Source organism: Spea bombifrons, chromosome 4 (genome assembly GCF_027358695.1).
Source record: "Spea bombifrons isolate aSpeBom1 chromosome 4, aSpeBom1.2.pri, whole genome shotgun sequence".
Lineage (NCBI taxonomy): Eukaryota > Metazoa > Chordata > Amphibia > Anura > Pelobatidae > Spea > Spea bombifrons.
This window is the reverse complement of record NC_071090.1, coordinates 106,847,622-106,870,457: the sequence shown is the minus strand read 5'-3', so window position 1 is coordinate 106,870,457 and position 22,836 is coordinate 106,847,622. Positions and strand designations below refer to the sequence as shown.

General features: G+C 40.6%; 1 protein-coding gene across 1 annotated transcript; it reads right to left on the bottom strand.

The window, feature by feature from the left end:
• Positions 1–13,283: 13,283 nt before the first annotated feature.
• On the bottom strand, positions 13,284–22,157 carry LOC128490492 (mucin-3B-like). Its single transcript, XM_053462387.1, has 11 exons — positions 21,922–22,157; positions 21,600–21,704; positions 20,827–20,948; positions 20,289–20,347; positions 19,382–19,536; positions 16,367–16,426; positions 16,116–16,281; positions 15,266–15,427; positions 14,862–14,974; positions 14,127–14,203; positions 13,284–13,862 (listed from the first exon to the last, which is right to left on the bottom strand). The coding sequence occupies exons 4-11, from the start codon at positions 20,345–20,347 to the stop codon at positions 13,827–13,829; spliced, it is 828 nt and encodes a 275-aa protein (XP_053318362.1). The 5' UTR covers positions 20,827–20,948; positions 21,600–21,704; positions 21,922–22,157; the 3' UTR covers positions 13,284–13,826.
• Between the last annotated feature and the right edge of the window lie 679 nt (positions 22,158–22,836).

Below are 22,836 nucleotides of genomic sequence, written 5' to 3'. Positions count from 1 at the left end.
ATATCAGGGCATATATAGAACATACTACATCAGAACACTATACTTTTCCATATGTTATCATTATCTTTTATCAGTAGTGTACCTAGAGGGGGGGGGCGGTCCGCCCCAGGTGACGCTCATCAGGGGGGTGCCACAACGGCCACCTATCGTGGGCCTGCAGCTCACTGCCGTGGCGCCCGTGCACTGTGTGAGGAAACCCTTTCCCCGCACAGCGGGAGCAGGAACCTGGGCGGGAAAGAGTTTCCTCACACAGTGCACGGGGGACACAGCAGTGAGCTGTAGACCAGTGAAATCTGCAAGAGAGGTAAGATGGTGCGGCAGAGTGAATGAATAAATGAATGAAGTGAGTAAGTGTTTAGGGGCAGAAATGGGACAGGCAGGCTATTTAGGGGGTCAGAAATGGAACTTGCAGGCTGTTTAGGGGGGCAGAGGTGGCATAGGCAGGTTGCTTCAGGGGCAAAGGAGGCAAAGCAGCCTGGTTGTGCCACCTCTGTCCTCTTTTTTAAAAGTGGAATGAAAATGCAAAATATATAAACAAAAATAATTTAATTTTCTGAAGGTATTTTTTTTTTTGAAATATCAATATTTTTATCCACTGGTTTTCTTTCTTCTCTGCTTTTCTTTTCCTTCTCCTCCCAGCGTTATGTTGATCTTTATGACCTTTGGAGCAAATGCAAGATTATTTTATGACACCGTTATAAATTATTTCTCACACCTTGAAATCTCGGTGATGCATGGACTATTACAGTAACAAAACATGCTTAATTTTAACTGTTCTTTTACCGAGCACAGCCTTAAAAACATTATGGATATTATTTACAGGGGTTAGAAGGGCCGTTTAATGTCCCCTAGAGCACCACCAAAGAAGAATGCTTATTAAAGTCCCTTCTAGAAACTTAAATACGCTTAAGGGGATAGATGCACGGCTAGCCCAAGCAGTGGGATGGAAGTAGGCAGGGACTAGTCATGACCATTTACTTCCCTTGATGGAAGTAGAGGAAAGGGACCCGGAGACCCAGCAAAACTGGGTTTTACCTGGAGATTCTGGATCAAACCATCTATGGTTATGACATGACATCCTGATTTCTTGGTCCCACACTAGACTACCTGATGGCGCCATTGGGGGTACAGAGCGACCGTTCCTGTTGTTCTTTCATTGCCTGTGCGCTAAGATTCTCGACCACTTTCAGGTATTACATAGTTACATAAGGTTGAAAACCTTTTACCTAACCTTCTTATTCTTGATGCAAAAGAAGGCAAAAAACCCTAATTAAGCTACTTTGAATTCTGCCATCAGGGGAAAATAATTCCTTCCTGACTCGAAAAGGTAATCATAATCAGATTTCTCCTTGGATCAAGAAGCTCTAAAATATTAATGTTATTCTTTTTATAGCCCTGTATGTCATGCCTTTCTAAAAAAAAAATATCCAGACCCCTTTTGAAGGCATCTAATGTATTGGATAACACCACCTCCCTTGGAAGTGAATTCCACACCTTTATTGTCCTCACTGTAAAGAATCCCTTCCTTTGTCGTCTATGAAACCTGCGCTCTTCCAGTCTCAGAGGGCGACCTCTTGTTCTTTGTATATTTCTGTTAATGAACAGGTCACTGAAGAGCTCTTTATATTGGCCCTGCATATATTTATATAATGTTATCATTTCCCCTCTGAGACGCCGTTTTTCCAGTGTATATAATTTTAACTTTCTTAGTCTCTCTTTATAACTCGTATCTCCCAATCCCCTTATTCATTTCGTTGCCCTCCTTTGCACTTTTTCTAATTCCATAATGTCCTTTTTAAGGACCGGTGCCCAGAATTGTACCGCGTATTCAAGGTGAGGTCTTACCAATGATCTGTAAAGAGGCAAGATGATATCCTCCTCCCCTTTTATGCAAGCCAAAACCTTATTGGCCCTCGCAGCTGCTTGCCATTATTCCTAAATTCTTTTCATTGGTAGCTTTCCCCAAGGATATTCCAATTATAAAATAGGTTGCATTTTTATTATTTTAACCATAATGCATAACTTTGCATTTATCTATGTTGAACCTCATCTGCTACTTGCACGCCTAGTCCCCAACTCTGTCTAAATCTTCCTGCAAAGAAGGAACATCTAGATTAGTCTGAATTACCCGGCCTAGTTTTGTGTCAACCATTAACCATTAAACACAATTGTAGGAATGCTGTAATCTGCATTTTATGACAGTATTACCACACAATCGTCATGATTTGTTCACATAACAGGTTGTAGCTCCTAATAAATGTTTTTATATATTTTTATAAGCTTTTTGATAGCAATAAGCAGATAATAGATCTGAAAGGCAATAATGATTACACAATGAATTTGCTAGGAAAAAATGTTATTTTGCACCACACAGTACCTGTATTGTATGTTTTGTCAGCACTGAGCAGGCAATTTAGTGAAGATTCTCCCACTTCCTTGGTAGTGCCTAGGGGCTCTCAAGGTCCATACTTAGTTTGCTTTAGGGGCAGTCTTACCCTGAGTAATCCTTTTTTCCCTGGATAATAGGTACTCAGCACCCCCTAGCTGTAAGAGGAGGTAATGTACATGGTGCAGACCCCCACAGATCAAAGGCCCGAGTACTCTCTGTGTCCTGCATCTCTCCATCAGATTTCCCACCTTTCTCCATTTCTTATATCTATAATGCGTCATTGTTTATAGGGGTCAGACCCTCTTTTGCCCCCCCCCAAATCCCTTTGTCTCTCTTTCATAAAATGGTCCTATAAATTAACCTGTATAACCAAACCTTTTTCTTCTTTTAAATGCCTTAGTAACATAAATTAGTCATGAGTCTTCATGGTCAAAGGACCCGCAAGTCAAGAAAGTGAAAGTAATGCTGCAATTTGTGCTAGTTCCAAACTGGATGAATTGCTTATCTAATGTCCTCTAAAATATCGGATATATTAAAGTGTGTGAACTTTAAACCTTACTAAGAGAGGAAACCAGTCTCTTATGAAAGGATATGCCGCCGTAGAGTGGCATAAGTGCCGTATATATCATTTTTTTTTGCTGAAATCATTGATCCTTCCAAAAGTCCATCTTCCAAAAGCCCACCAGATACGCAGGCGAAGGTTGAGGAGCAACCTTCTCTCCTCCCCCCCCATGACTTATCTTTAAAGTTCTAACGTTTCAGGTATTTCCACATATATTTTTTTTTTCGTGTATTTATTTCATCTTGGATTCCCCACATGCAAAACGTGTTCCGCCTCACAAATTGCAACTCACCAGCAATATAAATAATGCAATAAAATAGGAAATATATATCCATATACATTATAAAACTACTGACAAGCAGTAGTGAATGTTTGTCAAGGAAGGTCTGAGGGTTGCTTTAAAACTGCTTTATGGTACAAGTCACAGATGATTATGTTTTATGAGACATGGTTACCACATAAAGTAGTTGTGTGAATTGAGGTTGTATAAAGATCTCACTTTAAAAAAAAAAATTATAAACTGTAAAGTTACAGTAAGATTTTTCTTCTATTACTCTATGAAAATATCTGATTGTACTAAATCAAGACAATTTTTATTTTAGATTTTTTATTATTATTATTTAAATGTAGAATATTTTATTTTCTTCACAGTAAAACCTCTGGTGGGTTTGAAGGAATGGCAGAACCCAGTCGGATGTCAGGGGAGGTTGAAGACTTGGAAGTGTGGTGGTTTACAGGTGACCTCCTATGCCCCTGGGCAAATCTTCATACTGAGGTGCAGCAGTCGCCTCGATGTTTGCCCAGGAACTTCCTTGGAATGTTTGAGTCTCCATGGACCCAACTCTTCCGACAGAGGAACTTAAATGATGAGCCAACTATTGAAAGCCGCCAGCAGTCTGATAAAGTCTGTCCTATTGGAGGTGCCACCATCACTAAACTGATACAAGAAGCAGTTGACCAGAGGAATTAACAGAGTAGGTTTGTGCCAAGAAGTCTCTCCTGGATCATGGGTTTTTCTAGCTGCATTGTAAAAAATGGGTAAAGCAGGAAAAGGATTGATGGCCACAATGCCATATTCAAAAAAAGAACCAAGACTCAGAAAGCTCAGAAAGCTGCATGGAGGCTCTCAGTTACCTGGTACTGATATGGTGATATGGGACTTTACCATAGCCTACATTTTTTCACTATTACCTCTCATATCAAAGGCAGTTCATGGCAATGGGGGGGGCTCAGTAATACCCAAGGTAACTCTGGTATAGCACCAGGATGGTTCAGAACGACTTAATCAAGGACCTTCGCTACGTGCAACCCCATAAGCTTTAAAACTGATTGGTGGTTCATAATGCAAATATTGTTTATCTTTTTCTGTTAACACCATTGAAAAGGTTAAAGGTAAAATAAAGGCAGCGAATATACCTTTATAGTTTTCTACTTTGGACAGTTCATGTTCAGATGCTCCCTGGGGTATGTCTAGAAAATATAAATATTCCATACCAGCCTGATAAGATTAATCCAGCAGCAATAGGTTAAGCAAGACTACCATTATTATCACCTGACGCCATATCAGTCATTCTGATAACTTTACGTAATATATGTTTACATTGCTTCAACATATGGACTATAGCATTACAGTGAGGATGGGACATGAAGGTAACATCCATCAGCTGCCCCTTGAGCCACCAGCAACCCCCATGATCCCGTCCACAGGGGCCCGCTGCTTACCTGTGTGTTGCAGAATGTAAGCAACACAGACGTAAGCAGCAAGGCCCTGCGGAAGTCTCCGAGCAGCACAGAGAGATCTGCGGCTCAGGTAAAGGGGTTGGGGAGGAGGGTGTATGAATGAGTATATGTGACTGAGTGAGTGAACTAATGAGTATCTGAATGAAGGAATAAATGAGTATCTGTGAATGAGTAAATTAATATTTGTGAATTAATGAATGTGATTAATGTCATAGCGTGTATATGTAAGTGGGGGGGCATGGCACAGGGAGGCTGTTTGAGGCCAGGATGCCACAGGCAGGATGTTTGGGGGCAAAGATGTGACAGGTAGGCTGTTTGGAGTAGTAAAAATGCCACAAGGAGGCTGTTTGGGGGCAAAGATGGCAAGTCCTATGTTTCCAATCCTTGTGGTTGGAAGGTCCTGTGGATGCAATCTGGGTGCCAGGGCTGACATAATACTAAAGGGGGCCTGGCTGGGGGCAATATGCAAGGGTGTGGGGTCACTTATTCACAACGTGAGGCTGGCTGGGGGCAATACACAAGGGGTGCATTAGGGTGACCACATCGGCCATGTTTTCCAGGACACGTATACATTTTTACATATTTCTGGCCAGCCCAGATAAAATGCTGTCCTATAGAATGGGAGATGTATAGATTCATGAAAGTGAATCAATTAGTTAGATATTTTTAATATTTGGATTGAGATCAAGTTTCCTTGAGTTTTCTTATGTATCTTTTTAGTAGGAGGGGTATGAGGTGTTTGAGCACTGATATTTTGTGACATTTTTAATTTAAAAGCTCTTTTTTTATTTTATTTTTTACATTAGAGATTCTTTGAGGTCTTTAAAGACTCATAATACTCCTTATGATGTCACAGTCTGTTTAAAAATTTTTTTTTACTAAGTTAACAATATTTTTTTATATGTTTAAATATTCTCACTATGACCCTCACGCAGAGCAGAACATGCGTCCTTGGTCATCTAGACCTTATTTTATAGGACGTATGATCACAAAGGGGTAAAGACTTATGTTTCTGTGTTGTATTTATGTGATTAAACCTTCAAAACAAGGAATAAAATAAGTAATGTTTGTTTACCATATGAGAGAGTGCAATTACAAGTACAAATATTTAATTAGTTAAGTAGAACAGAACGGTTAACTCTTTTGAATGCAAATGTGGGGGGGGGTGTGATTTAAGATAAAATATGTATGCTTATATTTTCATAAACTTACTTTTGAAGATTATATTTTATTTTTTCAATGCTAATATTCAGAAAATAACTTTTTTTTTTAAAAACCGTGTTTTTTATCCACTTTCTTTTTTTTTTTTCTCCTCCCCGAGTTGTGTTGGACTTTACGACTTCCACCTTTGGAGCAAATGGAAGATATTTATGACACAATTAAGATTATTTCTCACTCCTCGAAGTTTCTATGACGCATTAATGGACTACTAGAATTACAAAATATGAGTAATTTTAGATATTCTTGCACCAAGGACAGCCATAAAAACATTATGAATAAAATAATTTTATTTACACGGGTTAAAATGACAATTTAATGTCCAACAGAGCACCACTAGTGATGAACGCATGTTAAATATCTTAAATACGCATGAGAAAAAAAAAAAAGAAAAGAAAGTTGCCCTATCTGTTCGATTATAAGATGACCGTGATTATAAGACGATCCTCCAAAATATAATTTTAATTTAGAAAAAAACTGCATGAATATAAGATAAGATTTTACTAGTAAATATTAATTCACATGGAACTTTTAAAAAAATGTTTAATAAAAACTATGACTAAGAAAAATTAATTTTTTGTTTTTATTTCCTTTGATTTGCCAACCTGCCCCCCCAGTTATGCACATCTGCCCCCAGGCTTGCCACCCTGCCCCCCAGCTTTGCCCTATACCCCTCTATAGGCCACTCTGCCCCCCAGATATGCCTTATACTCCCCTATTTGCCACTCTGCCTCCCAGATAAGCCTTATACCCCCTAAATGCCATTCTGCCCCATGTATTCCTTATACCCCACATATGTGCCACTCTGCCTCCCTGATATGCCACCCTGCCCCTCAGAAATGCCTTATACTCCCCTATATGCCACTCCCCCACCTAGACTTACCAGTGCATCCCCAGACTTGTCCCCCATCCTTCAAACTCCCTGGTGTCTAGTGGGGGCAGCCGGTGGATGTCTGCGTGATGTGTGTAGACAACCTCCGCTTCTACCCGGGACTTCTGCTGTGGCTTCTATGACTGAGAACCGGAAGGTCATGTCACACAGGCACTCAGTCCCAGCGGAAGTGCCAAGCAGCAGCTTGTCTACGACCATCCTGCAGACGTCCACCAGCTGTCAGAGTGGAGGATCCAGGTCCCCTGCAGTGCTGCGGGGGATATGGATCTTAGTCTTATAATTAGACCTCCAATTATAAGACGACCGATTATAAGACGACATTGAATATAAGACAATGGGTATTTTTCAGAGCAAACATGGTACTTACATTTAGAAGAATTCTGGTTTTTACAACATTTTTGGTTTGAAGCAGCCAATCAGTGGCAAGAAAGCGCTCCCATAGAAATAGTGAAATCAATGGATGTCAAGAGTCTAAGCCTGGCTTTTAGTAAGTATAAAAGCACATGTGGACTGGCGAGCAGAAGATGTTTTCAACAAATGCAGGGGAACCCATCCATTTTTTTTGCAATGACATTTGCCCAGTTAGGGTATAAGTTAGGAAAGTGTAAGGAAGGGGTGGATCAAATATGAAATAATAAGGGTATGGTATAAATAAGTGGTTGTACCTATAGCAATACAGTAATATTAGATAAACGCCTTAGATAAACGCCTTATTTTAAATAATACAATACAAAACTCATTAATAAAAGATAGACCAGTAACTGGCCGATCAATTTGACATTTTGACCAATCAGGCTGGAATGTTTGGTGGTTTTTAGAATTAATGTGGCTTCTGTTTGTGTTCCCATAGGTTGTGTTCACAAACCCCTAAGAATTAAAAGCCTAAAACTTGCGGGCAGCATTCAGATGACCCAAACAAAAACCCATCTCATCTTTAAAGGTCTGGGAAACCTATGGGTGGTCCTGCTGGAGGATATGATAGTGAGATCGGAATTTGGTGAGCAACAAAGGGGTATGGAGCGTTACTGATGACAGAAATGTGTTAGCTAGCAACGAGCCACCATGTATACGGAACATGTTGACTTCAGCTGAGCATTTTTGTGGGCTGAATTAAGTAGTCCGGTGGTTTTGGAATGCTGAAATTTTAGAGAACATTAAGAATTACCAGCTAGCTGCCCGCTAACACATTTTTGTAGATCTGACCTCTTTTCTGGGGGTGCCACAAAAATTTCTACCATTTATTAGCATAATAATAAAAGTTCAAGAATGATCCATACGGTTGGTGGAGCAACGTAAAGCCCAGTTCTTCCCAAAATATTTGAGGACGTTTTTCCTTATGGCACCAAGAATGATGCTAACTTTTGAACAAGAAGAATATTGATTTCCGAAGCAAACATGGAAATGACGATGGGTTGTTTTATTTATGTATTCTCTTCTCAAAACATTTAAGTAGCTAAAGACCGCAGCTCTTCATCAGTCTTACGATATGGAAGCCAGCAAGTGTCTTTTACAAGCTTTTGATAGCAGAAAGCAGATTATTTATCTGAATGGCAATAATGATAAGTTTGTGAAATCACTGGTTTATTTTTACCGTACTGTACCTGTATTGAGCAGAGTAAAGGCAATTGTTGGAGAAGCTTCTCACACTCTTTCATAGTACCCTTAAAAACGTGTCTCTCAAGGTCCATGCCTACTTTGCTTCATGGACAGTCCAGCCATGGGTAAGACTTCATGCCCTGGATAATCCCCAGCAACCCCAGATCTAGTTGTATATGTAAATAACTGTAGGAGTAGGTAATGTACATAACGCAACCGTATTCCTATCACCATCTCGTGACTATCCATGAAATCTTCCATCTTCATTTAACTTTCCCACCCCAGCCACGTCTCAAACGACTTTGTGGGACGTAGCGGCCATTTGAAATGTCAGGACGTGTGGAATTGCAAAAAAATTAATTAAGCATGCGTGAGCCGGGTCCTCTTCACCTTTTACTTTCAAAACCAGGGGCGGAAATACATGTAAAGTAAAAAAAAAACAGTATAAACGATAGTGTAGTATATTTAACCCTTCAACGTCAGCAAAGGAATGTTTTTTTATCCACTCAGAAAACAACATCACTGTACATATATTGTGAATTGCGAAGAGACACTTACTGTGTTGCACAATCCTATTGCAAAAACCAAAATGCAGAATAGCAGCCAACAAATGGTTAAAAGCCCTCCTCACCTGTTGTTTCTGTAAGTCCAATTGCTATGTTATACACTACTTGTTATGTCCTGTCTACCCATTGTACAGCGCTACAGAATATGATGGCGCCATATAATACAATAACTCATAATAATTCTCAGCGTGATTTCTCCTGTCCGACATCCATTCAACAAAAAGCAGCTTGTACTGTGTACACCCCCTGCTGGCTAAAGGCAGAACTGAAAATAAAACACACAAAGGAAAAATCCCAAAGTGTTTCAATTAGAGCAGTTAAGAACATTGTTGTTACCTAACATGAACCCAATTGGGCAGAAAGTAACTCTACATTACCCTCTTTCTGCGCTAATTATAATTGACACGGTAGTAATCATTCACAAGTTTGCAAAAGTGGGGCCCTTTTCTCCTCCGGTACCAGTATATCTTAGCGTGTCTTCATGTTGTCGCTAAACGGTATATTGTCCACTTTAACCCTATTGTTAATTTTAGCTCCCCCTAGTGTCCCGATTTTCAGACACTCTCTCACCTAACCACCTCACCGTCCAATTTTCATGGGATGATGGATCTCCCATGGCTGGCCCAGGGAGACCTGTGCTGTTCCGACAGCAGTATAGGAGTATGGGGGTGGGGGGTAATAAGAAGATGAAACAAGAGGCAATATGGAGGGGTTAAGGGCAATAAAAAACATGGGTCGGTGTGAGACATGAGATGGGGCAGTACGGAACATGAGGTGCCAAGGGCATTAAGGATCGTGGAGGGTGATGCAGGTGGTATAAAACAATGGCAATGTATGAAACATGAGGGGCTGAAGGGTCCAGAGTTTTGAGGCAATCGGTGGGTGAAAATGTCTGAAGTTGTTCCTGCCTGCGCCAACAGTCTCCCTGATTGTCGCCGCTTGAAAAATATATTTCCTTTTTTATTTATTTTACCCATGCTATGCCCATTCTAAGCATGCCAGGTATTTTTGGTTTCTGTATGACTAGCTCTGTTTTACACCATATTAATTTTGCATTATATCTTTGTGATTCTTTGTGTTTATAAACTAATATTTTTTCTTAGGAAAGTTATCCATATTTATACACCAGTCCGCGGTGTCAGAGGAAGATATTACAGTCAGGCCTGTATGACGGAGTGGGATTGGACATCACGGTCCCTATAGTAATCATTAGTCGCATGCGTTCCTTTTCGTACAAACTTTATTTTAATAAAAATTGCCTGTTTAGTTCCTTTTGTACGAAAACTATGGCGATCTCCGACGAAACTGCTGGGAAAAAAATTTAGCCGCCGCTATAACAAGCCTCTTGGCACCATTACGAGCTGATTTTGATGAGGTAATGTGGTAGGAACTGTATATAAGAGGGTACATATCAATGACCGATTAATATGGTGGTGGTGTCATTGATCTCATGGGCACATTAATGGTTATGGCTGTGATTGATGGTCCTACAACCTGTGGGAATTTTCCTTTCCTTTTTTTTACTCTGGCCAATCAGCATTTACAAGTATATGAGTATACGATTTCTTTAAAGTCATCTCAATTGAACTTTGCATTAGACTTGTGCATTCGTTTTCGTACAAACTTAAGTTTTACGAAAATTGCCTGTTTCGTGCGTCCGTACGAATCGACAAAAACGAGGGCGATCTCCAATTAAACTGAGAAATGCTAACTGCAAAAGTGAGGAAAATTCATTTGGATTTGTTAGATTCGTTGCCACGTGTAGCCGCCATTATCTTGTTCATGAGGTAATGTGGAAGGGACTGTGTGTAGGAGGGTACATATTAATGACTGATAGGTAGAAGGAGCCAAAAAAACAGGGGCAGGGCTTCAATGATTGTTATGGCTGTGATTGATGGGTCCAACAACCTGTAGGAGTTTTTCCTTACTTTTTTCACTCTGGCCAATCAGCATTTACCAGGGGAGGGACAAGCATTAGATATATATGTGTGCTGCTGCCATTTTAACTTGTCAGTAGCAGCAGTTACAGACTGGTAGGAGTTGGAGTTTGAGTCAGTAACAGCTTAGCAGAGGTTGAGATTAATGATTGTTGCTCATATACAATACTGCAAGTTAATGAATAGTTAATTTTAGTGCCGAAAATGCCCTGTTGTGGGGTGGATTGGAGAAGCTGTAGTGACTACTGTAGTGTATTACAGAGAAATTTTCCGCTGTTCCTGAGGGGAGTTTAGTTGATTAAGCAAGTTTGCCATTTATGCAGCCAGCCAAACCTGTAATCTTTCTATCATATCATCTATTATTATTCATTTATAAATTAATATTGATGACAAAACCAGGCATTATATGTATTATAATATTGGAAAAATTCAGTCCTGCTCCATGGGCCTGCATGTGCCTATCTATCTGCCAGTGTCTGCCTACCCAGGCCCAGTGCCCTATTACTACTACGGCTGCTCCTCTTTCACCGTCCTTACTCCGGGGGGAACCATTTTAAAGGTTAAAATTCTGTAATATTGGGGAAATTCAGTCCTGCTCCAAGGGGTTGCATGTGTCTATTATCTGCCAGTGCCTGCTGTGCCTCTCCTGCTGCAGCTCAATGTCCTTCTTTACTCTGAGGGATAAATATTTTTTCTAATTCCCGGGGAATTTGGTGTCCTATACGGTGGGGCTGGATGTGTGCCAGTGTTTACCTATCCCCAGTGCCCTGCTACTACTACTGCAGCTGCCATTTCAACGTCCTTACTATGAGGGATTAATTAATCTAACTGCTCCAATTTTTGGAGAAAGTGAGTCCCATAGCTTGCCGCTGGATGTGTGTATCCATTGGTGCAGCGCTGCTGTTGCTGGTGTTGTCGAGTCTGGATCTCCTCCTTAACCTGGTGCTGCTGTCTAGAAAGTGTCAGGGACCTCCTTTTTTGGTAACGCCCCCTGATGTCCCCCAATGTCGGCTGGGAAATAAAATTTGTGCCCCGAAAACGAATGCAGGAAAAATCAAACAAAAATGTTGTCTGAATTAGTTTTCCTTGTTGTGCACATGTCTAGTAGTTGTCATCATTTTGAGATTCCTTTTAATCAGTTGAAAAAAGGACAAGAATCTGTAAAGACTGTATTTTGTGTATGTCTTATCTCCCACAACCAATGAACATTGTGTACTTGTTGGGGACTCTACAAAGTACAACATAAATTGGTCATGAAGCAGGTTCAGAAACTTGCTGCCTTAATGGAACGAGTTCCACTATTCCAATCTATATCCGGGTAATTAAAATCTCCCATGATTAAAACTTCATTCCTATTTGCAGCCTTTTCAATTTGAAATAGCAGCTGATCTTCGCCCTCATTACTAATGTTTGGTGGCTTGTAGCATACACCTACAAGTAGTGTGCAACTCTTTTTACTATCTAGGCTAATCTCCACCCACAGTGTCTCCACATTACTACTGTCATCATGCACATTTTTTTCTTTTTTTATTATTATCTTTTTCATATATATTTTTTCATTTTATTATTTTATTTTTTGTATTTTTTTATTTATATATATTTTTTTAAAACATGGTTAGAGGTCCTCTTAGGGTGGACTGTGAAACCACCAAAATGGCTTAGAATTTCTTTTCTGTTTTACTGACATTTTAGTGTCGGAATTAAAAATAATGGGGATGCGTTTCATAAAATGAGAAATAATGCATCATCTCAAGCCATATCAGTTTGATTTCCAATATCAAAAAACACAGTCATATGTGTCAAATGTATGTCTTTATTCTCTTTTGATTCACATTAACCCACTCAACTCACATATTATTTTAATACAATTACTAACTCATTTTAGCTTATCATTGTTTTAATTGGTATATGTTCTTATAAGTATATATATATAAATTGGGAAAGATATTTAGTTCTGATGGGTGACTGGGTATTGGAAGACGAGTACACTTTTTATAAATTGTAATAAGATTCTTTTTTCCTGATAAGGCCAATACGCATATGCTTGGGCACCCCCAAATATCATGGCAACGGGAAATACAATAAAATTCTGTCGTGCTAAATTTAGCCACTAATATATCAGTGGGTTACATGACTGTATGAAGAGTCTTTCTTGTGCGGAATTTGCAAGGGCTCTTATAAACCTGGACTTATAAGCATGGCATGTCCTTAGGTCCAGTCTAGTTGCCAGGACTAGGACATTTAGTTACAACGAGAAGTTCTTGGGTTCAAACAATGCCAAATACATAAACAGACCAGGGCTAGAGGGAGATATTTCTCTAATATCATATTTTATGAGAAAAGGTTTCAACAATGTTTGGCAAGGACGTAGATTTGCGGCGTCTTACAAAACAGGCTTTTTTTATTTTACGGTAAAATATCTATACACCCCCAGTGTACAGTATCTCACAAAACGAACACCATTTTAATAAAATATATTTTAATACAAAAAATCTTGTTTAAATCAAACTAAATGATATACTTATTAAATTACAAAAGGTTATAAATAAGTGGGAATAAAGTGGCAACTGCAAGGGGGGAATGGAGGCCGGATCCAAGGCAGGGCAACTCAGGTTGGGGGTTTCAGACTGGGCTGGTATAGTGTATGCTTTATATTTTTAGGTTAATTTCCAAACTCTTCCTTTATTTTCTGTATAAGGTTTAATTCAACATTTTTTATTAGCATGTGTTCTTTGCATTCAAATAAAACGAGTGTCTTGGTCTGTTATTCCACAAACTAGTCTTTTAACCTGATAGACAGTTCTTCTCGTCATCATCACTATTGGGCGAGTCCACTAGAAGCATCATATAATTAGGTGGTCCCACGTCTGAGTAGTAGCCTTGCAGAAGAGGTAATGGGAGAGGAAGAGAGAACGTGATGTCCTCATCATTTGATGGAGATCTCCGGTCTCTGAATCTTTACCTGGGGTTAAATGGAGAAATGGAGAGTAAGGTTGGGACTTCTCCAAATTTGAATGGAAAGGAAATGCTGTTTACCAGAGCATGATAGTAATAAAGTGACTGAGTAGTAAACAAAGCCAGTATGACAGAATAACGACAAGAAGGGGATTAAACAATGAGATAATGAATAGAGGAGGAACAAAAAGATAGAGAGAGGAGAGAACAGAGATGAGCGCACTCAAGCAAAGACTCAACAAGTACATGTGGGAAACCATCCTCTACACACCTTGATAGATGTGTCCACATTTTCCAGGGCTGGCTTGAATGTTTGTTTGCTGGGAAATGAACCACTTTTGGAGGAATCTATGCAAAGAGAGATTGAGAGTGAGACACAGGCATGGTACACAATGATGATGCACAGCCAAGGTTGGTGAATCACTCGTAGCGCATGAGTGTATCTTGTCGTCAGCAAATACAGGTCCTCACATCCAAATGTCACAAAGCAGTAGGTGACTACACTTAGTCATGTGTTCATATAATTTTGAAATGTTTCTGAAAAACACATGTAAAGTGCTGCCCCGCAGTGTGTAGGATGATTCAGCTCATGGATGTGGATTACTGTATTAGACAGTTTACGTGCTGCAGGGTAGCCATCACAGGAAAAGGTGTCCTGGGAAGCATGGCTGATGTGGCGCCCCTAGGAGGTAGCTCTTAAACCAGTTCCACACACTCACAATAACCTCCAAAAGTTCATGTGTCCCAGCTGGGTTGGTTGGGACTATAGGTGGGTAGGTGGCCTATATGCACCTTAAGTAATGAAGGTGAATGCTGCGATATATCATAACCCAGCACACAGCTACCCTTTCAGTGGGCCAACAAGACATCCTAGCTGTTCTCTCCTCTTTCAGGGAGACCCAGTAATACAGACAATTGGAGCCCTATGGGTGGTGATATGGGTATGATATCAGTTGTACCCATTTTCATGTATGTGTATCGCCAAACTTTAATGATGCCCACATACCTCCCTCGTCATCTTCTTTTGTTTCACTCAAGTTGGTGAAGCCACATTCAACACTCCATTCACTGTTGTTATCGTCATACCACACATCTTCCTGGTCTTTGGTGAAGGCATCACTGGAATCCCAAAACACACCAGTCAAATAACTACACAACCACACACTGTCAGCCATTCAGGGTTATAACAATGTAACTCTAACACAGGTAATGTTGGTTAAAAGTCACATTTAGTGGGTTTTTTGTCACGGCCCCGCACAAAGCCTATCCCCCAGGAGAGGGAGAGCTCCAGGTAGCCTGGTATGTATGCTATACAACAAGAAAACATGCAGCATCACAATGAAACATATACCCTAAATAAACAGGACACGGTCCACACAAGCAGTCAACACACACAAACACAATCCTTACAGCTTCTTGTCTTTTTTTCTTCTGAACATCAGGAATCCAATAACGAGGATAATCACTACCAGGACTGCGATGGCCGCTCCCACTCCGCCATATAGTTGTGACTTTAATATCTTCCCTTGACACCGGGGACCAGTGTATATATATTTTTCCGAATTCGGGCAACTTTACCAAGATAGAAGAAACAATATTACTTGTTAACTAAAAAGAATTGCGCAGATATAACGCTACAAGTTTACCGTATAGAATTCTAACTTCAGAAAGCCACCCCAACACTACAGAATTTACCATTTGGAGACCAAGATTGGGCTCGGCATGGAGATATGAGTGATATATGGTTAGAAATGCATGTGATAAATAGGAATGGAGATGCATATGAAAAAACCCACAACCAAGCCACTAGTATTTTTGTATATACAATTAACTGGTTTGATCCAATTTGTTCACGGCTGTCATGATATGTTTAATAGCGTTGGTTACTTGTCTAAGATGCTATTTATGCTATAGACAAGACCAGCAACCTCCATCACCCTCCCAAGTTAAGCCCTTCATTCCCTCATGTTTCATACTACTCTAATTCCCATCCCCCACATTAATCTCTTCTGCTTTCAAGTCTGGACATCACCCTTTCACCTTAAAGGGACACTCCATCCATCATATGCACGTTCATATTTATGATAAGCATGCAGCCCCTTTAAATTTTTGTGGTCCGTTTTGCAAATAAATAAGATTCTGCAGAGTCCCTCCAAATGCAAATCCTGCCTTGTTCATAGTTTAATCATTTTAATTTTTCATAAAGGATGGTCATACAACTTTTAGCGAAACCAGGCAGGGGTGAATGAAGCATACTTACAGGCATTGTGGTCCTGTGCCGTTTTGTAACATGCAGGCGCCCCCGTTGCAGCTCAAATACCTTCCTGATTGCGGATCGCAATCCGATAAACAGATCACTCCTTCGGCAGTTACCAATGGCGTGTAAAATTCTCTAAAACCAGGTTCAAACCTGTCAAAACAGAGTTCTGCAGAAGACAGGACACGGTCAGGAATTATCATAACGGCAAATACCTCTGAGATAGTAAAGTGGACCACAAAGCTAATCCTCACCTTCTTTAGTTTTTGGAGGATCGTCTGTTATTTTGACGTTGGAATCAATACACAATGCAGCTATAAAAAAAAAAAGGTACAATTGTTATAAAGAAGTGGTGCAGAGATGGGCAAAGTGCGGTACTTTTGCTGTATTGACTTTTGCTCCCCTTTATACTCAGCTCTGTGTGGTATGGTGGAGAGAAGGGACATCTCTACCTATACAACTCCCATCACCTGTTGCAAGAGCCAATCCTTTACAAGAGACAACGATGAGAAGTCTCCCAAGGTTCCATTGTCTTGTTAATACCATGTGTTATCTGATTGTTCTCTTTGCTACTTTATACATGAAATTAACCAGACGTTGTGATTCATCTTTGGTGGTAGAGACATCTAGGATATTCCTAATAAAAAAATGTACCTAAATGTACCTAATATCTTGGTAATTCATTCATGGGCCACCCATCAGTTCCATTTGTATCTTGGCATCATTAAGTCTTTCACCCAAGGTACATACTGATTTTCCTTTGCATAAGTGGGTGATTTGGGTATTGGACATACAACTGGACCAACCATAGTGACAATAATTAAGTTACCGTTGTAGAACAGTAAAAACATCACGTTCAGACAAACAACCTTAGTGAAGTTTTAAAAGAATACATGAGTGGTAACAAGTACCGCTAGCAAGAAGGCAAACAATCGGTGGATGCAGCAGCGGAAGGGAAGTTCTAAGAAGACATGTACCCAGGCCTGGACTAGCCATCGGGCAGCCCAGGGCCGGATTAACGTAGGGGCTGATGGAGCTGCAGCTCCAGGCCCCTTCCTTAAAATAGGCCCAGTCTGGACCGGACTGACTGGGCCTATGCGGCCTCTACGGCCGTCCTTAACGCAGGGCAAAAGGGGCACCTGCCCCTTAAACCCGCAGCAATTGCGACCGGGCCCTCCACTCCAGGGGGCCTGGGCAACCCCCAAGATCAATTCCACGGGGGCCCGCTACTTACCTGGTAGACGCACGAACAATCTGAATGAGGTAATTAATGAGTATCAATGTATGAATGAATATCTGAATGAGTGAATAATTATCTGTGAATTAGTGAATAGATATTTGTGAACGAGTGAATGAATATGTGTGTGTGATAGCATGGATGTGTAAGGGGGGCAAAGATGCCACAGGCAGGTTGTTTTGGTGGCAAAGATGCCACAGGCAGGCTGTTTTGGTGGCAAAGATGCCACAAGTAGGCTGTTTTGGGGGCAAAGATGCCACAGGCAGGCTGTTTTGGGGGCAAAGATGGCAAGTCCTATTCTTCCAATCTGGGTCCTAGGTCTGGGTGCCAGATCTGATTTGATACTAAGGGGGGGGTGGCTGGCATAAATACAATGTGGGGCTGGCTGGGGGCAATACGCAAGGGTGTGGGGGCATTAATTCACAAGCGGGTGCTGGCTGGGGCATCAGATAAATCAATACTAAAGTGGGGATGTCTGGTGGAATAAATATACAATGTGGGGCTGGCTGGGGGCATAAATACACAATGTGGGGGGCTCTCTGGAGGGCACAAATACACGTATGTATATGTATATATATATATTTTCAGTAATATGATTTAATGGTGGAGATTATTAATGCCCCCCAGTTTTGACTGTGGTATCTTATGTGCTCCCCCATTTTATTGTTTCTAGATCATGGGGCTGCATACTTACCTGACGTCACATTGCTCCGCCTAGAGGATTGGCTGAGCGCGATGTGACAGGCTCAGTTGGGCTGGTCTGAGTTTCCTCCCTGCAATGCTGGGCCAAAACTCTTTCTGGATTTTTTTTGCCAATTAGAGCTGGCCCAAATGAGCGCCGCAATCGTGCAGCGCGATCACATATGTGGCAGGCTCAGTTGGGCTGATCTGAGGTCTGAGTTTTCTCCCTGCAATGCTGTAACTCACAGCACTTTAGGGAGGAAACTCAGACTTCAGATCAGGACAACTGAGCCTGCCACATATGCAATCGCTCTGAGATCACATCCACGATTGCGGCGCTCAATTGCGCTCAGTTGGGCCAGCCACACTGTAGACTTGGTCTGCATAAACAAACAAAAGTGATTTAGCTCCGAAACGGCAGAGAATTGAGCAGTGAGACTGCCGGAACATGATCTATACACCAAAACGGCCTCATTAAGTTAAAGTTGTTTTGGGGCTTAGAGTACCCTTTTAAGTAAACAAGGCTTAGTTTCTAAGTGAAAGTTTGTTTTTTTACAAAGTTTCTACCTCTTTCTAAGTACCAACTAAATGGTAGTTACTGATTAAGATTAGTTACTGTTTTGAATCTTTCATTAAAGATATAGCACTTTATAAATTGCATGACGTTATGATTCATTTATTATATATTTATGTAATGCTAATTGATTACAGTGACAAAAGCATGCTGAAATATAACTAATAGACAACAAGAAATGGTATATTACATTTGTCAGAAAAAATGGGCTGCTCAGTCTTAAATGCCCGAGCCTATTTTTTGTTCCGGTCCAGGCCTGCATGTACCTGTTTGTTTGTCCAGCTGTTTGTCTTGTTATATTGTCTGTGATACAGGGGTTTGTGCCTCTGATTAAATACATGAAAGATTCTCGGGGAGAAAGTTAGACATAAAGTACACGTGTAGCTTTAATTGCCATGGTCTACAGCCAGACACCGGGCACCTTAAGTCATTGAGAGCTCCAGTCAAGGGAATTTCAGCGACACTTCTCATTTCTCTCACTCTTGCAGGCAATGGGGATCATGGCCCATTCACAGAAATCAGAAGATCTCCCCCGAGTGAGCCATGGAGCTCTAAAATTGACAGAAATCAATCCCAGCTCCCGTGCGTCCTCCTTGCAGCACATTGAAGCCCTACTCTAAGATATGACATCATATGTCAACGTTCTGCTTCAACGTGTCATCAAATGGTAAATAAGTACATGGCGTCCTCTAAACTTTGTCCCACCCACTTAAATGGAGTCCCAAACTCTAGGAAAGTAAGAACGCTTAGGAACAGAGATGTTTACACAACACTTACTACTTCCGTTTCCATTCGTGCAATTTGCCTTTATGAGTTCTTCCAGATGTGTTTCCACATTGCTAACTATGTCGTTATACTGCTCGGTAACCGTCACAGTTTCTGTATATTCAGCCTCGACAATTACGCTGTGATTCACAATGATACTTCCTTTCCTGTTAGAAACAGACAATACTTTTTATCAAGATCTAAGACTTGTGTACGTGCACCGCCTACTTTGAATTCCGATATTTTTATGGTAAGAAGATGGCGGTCACAAGTCAGCCTGGAGGGAAAGCCGTATGCCTGTTTACATTCCTTCACTGTATTAGCCTGTATTAGCAGCCACTTCTGCTGGGAGGCTGTTACACTTAATTACCACCTTCTCAGTAAAGTAAAACCTCTTTTTTTTTTACATTTAAGATCCCAATCCTAGGTTTAGATTACGGCCTCTTGTTCTAACAGTTCTTCTCCGTTGAAATAAACTTGTCTCCTCTACTTTGTAAAATCCCTTTTTTTTATATGCCGATCAGACAGATGGTCTTTAATCTCATTATGGATGGTGCATTGATGACATCTGATGAGATTGAAACAGCTCAGTTTCCCATGATTCCGTGAGGACAGTATTGGAATCCTAATTTCAACCCAACTAGGAAGTTGTAACCAGCTTCATGGACTCCTCCATTGTTTTGGCAGACTGCATTGAAGCCTCTAGCGCCATGCAGTCCTTATGTAAAGCTACTACCACAAATAGTTAACGGCAACAGAGCAATTTAAGACAGAAGACCCCCCCCAAGGTAATTTATGAATGAAACAAGTTAAAATAAGGTATTTATGGTGTAAAAACTAGGGATGGGATTAGGCATAATCTACAAAATGACAACATATGCAACTCAGTGTGTATACTGTATAGGCAGGAAAACCCTACCTCACAGACTTGATTTCTACATCCTGATACCCTGTGATTTCGCCATAAACCATCTTCATCTGTAACAAAAAAAGGGTTGAACGTTATGTGTGTTCCCACTTGCGGCTAATAAAAAAAGATAAATCCTGATGGCGTTACCTATGAGACTTCCCTATGCTATGGCTGGCTAAAGTAAGGTTGATGTTGTTCAGAAAATATTTACCTCTTGACAAGTCCTGGAATTCAGGAGGACCGTTATTAGAATCATTTGTTTCTTTAGAATTGGCTATTAATATTTAAGTCTTAATATTTGGTGTATGCATAAAAAATGCAACACATGCAAATGGGTAGAGAGCATAGGTTGGGGTTCCCAAAAGTACAGATTTAATACTTTTGTTTTCAATGGCAACACTAAAAAAGAAATGGCACAAGAAATCTAGTCTCCCTTAGTTTGTATCCATCCCTGGATCCAGGAACCAACGGGGCTTTTAAAGGATTGCTTGTCGCTAAACACTGGAAAGAAATGAGGGTAGAAATTGCAGGGGTTTGTTTTTCTCACCTCTGATTTAAAATTATTTTCAAAATGCTTATAATAGTCAGATGTTGTATCTTTGAGGCTTTCGTTATACTCCTTATTAGTGATTTTTATCTCCACTTTCACTGTGGTATTAACCTTTCTACCTGCAGGAAGAGACATAAAGAATAAGCAATTCTATTCATGTATAGTGCAAATGCAAGTCAAAAGACCCTCACATCTACATTAATTATTTATTAATTATTAACCCCAAGTCTTGACCTTGAGCCTACTGATGGTCATGTCCATATTTCAGGCCTGCAAAGACCTATCCAGTGATTGCATGTCCTGATTTTCTTTGGATCCTCAAGCTATCTCATATCTCACGCTACCTTGTTCTAGTACCATACGAGGTCCTGAAATGAAATAATGTTAATGTAGGCATTCATGGAACTGAGTTCGGTACACAGCTGGCAGTGGTTACAGAAGCCAACTTAGCTGTATATTACAATAGGTAGGAGCTGACAACTTGTCCAACTTGCAAATTCACTAAAGTCAATTTGTATATGCACATAAACTCACAACTCATGCGCAGTAGAGATGTGTATACGAGTTGAAAAAGCAGGCAAATTCCTTATCCTGGGAGTAGCAAATGCTCAGTTCCAACTTGCACAATTCTTGTGAGAACCTCCCTTCCTTACAACTTAAATAAAGCAGACATGTTAAATTTCATAACCTAGGTAAGACTCGGTTCACGGTTTTCCAAGAGTAAACAGATTTCCAAGGGAATATTTGGCTTTAATTTTCATGACACTTACCACTAACTGGAGCTCTGTCAATGATGAACTCACACAAAGGTCCATAAAAGTCATCATGGCAAAGACATTTATTGGAATCATAGGTACCTCCATTATAACACTGAACTAAAAAAAAAGAAAGAACTTAGTCTGAAAGTGCTGACATAGAAAAAAAGATCATCAAGCGTGAAGTGGAAGCATAGGCTTTGTTATAATGGCAGAACAAACTTTACATGTAGTGACACAGTAACTTAATGTACATTGATACGTTGTGCAGCTAAGAATTACATAGAAAATTATGAAGTAAAATATATGTTATATAAGAAGTCTTTAAAGTACTTACAAGGTGGTGGTACAGGTTTTCCAGTAGACTTGGAGGTAGGAGAAGGTTTGGTAGCAGTAGTTTTGAAGGTGGATGATGTGATGTATGTATGTTCTGTTGATGATTGTGGCCATGTAACGGTTACTTCAGATCCTTCACGTGTAGTGTGTAATTCTGTGTATGCTTCTGTTGTTATATGTGATGTATTAGGTTCTCCAGATCCTTCTGGTGTGGTGTATGGTTCTGTAGATGTTTCTGGTGATGTATCAGGGTCTCTAGATCCTTCTGGTGTGGTGTAGGGATCTGTAGAAGTTTCTGGTGATGTATCAGGGTCTCCAGATCCTTCTGGTGTGGTGTAGGGTTCTGTAGATGTTTCTGGTGATGTGGCAGGGTCTTCAGATACTTCTGGTGTGGTGTATGGTTCTGTAGATGTTTCTGGTGATGTATCAGGGTATCCAGATCCTTCAGGTGTGGTGTATGGTTCTGTAGATGTTTCTGGTGATGTATCAGGGTCTCCGGATCCTTCTGGTGTGGTGTAGGGATCTGTAGATGTTTCTGGTGATGTATCAGGGTCTCCAGATCCTTCTGGTGTGGTGTAGGAGTCTGTAGATGTTTCTGGTGATGTATCAGGGTCTCCAGATCCTTCTGGTGTGGTGTATGGTTCTGTAGATGTTTCTGGTGATGTATCAGGGTCTCCAGATCCTTCTGGTGTGGTGTAGGAGTCTGTAGATGTTTCTGGTGATGTATCAGGGTCTCCAGATCCTTCAGGTGTGGTGTATGGTTCTGTAGATGTTTCTGGTGATGTATCAGGGTCTCCAGATCCTTCTGGTGTGGTGTAGGGATCTGTAGATGTTTCTGGTGATGTATCAGGGTCTCCAGATCCTTCTGGTGTGGTGTAGGAGTCTGTAGATGTTTCTGGTGATGTATCAGGGTCTC

Bases quoted from the DNA above. Each gene is read 5' to 3' on its own strand.
- LOC128490492 (XM_053462387.1), bottom strand. From the start codon at position 20,347: ATGAAGATGGTTTATGGCGAAATCACAGGGTATCAGGATGTAGAAATC. The intron at 16,282-16,366 runs GTGAGGATTAGC...TGTCTTCTGCAG, and splicing joins TCCTCCAAAAACTAAAGAAG to AACTCTGTTTTGACAGGTTT. The intron at 14,975-15,265 runs GTAAGGATTGTG...TTGGGATTCCAG, and splicing joins AGAAAAAAAGACAAGAAGCT to TGATGCCTTCACCAAAGACC.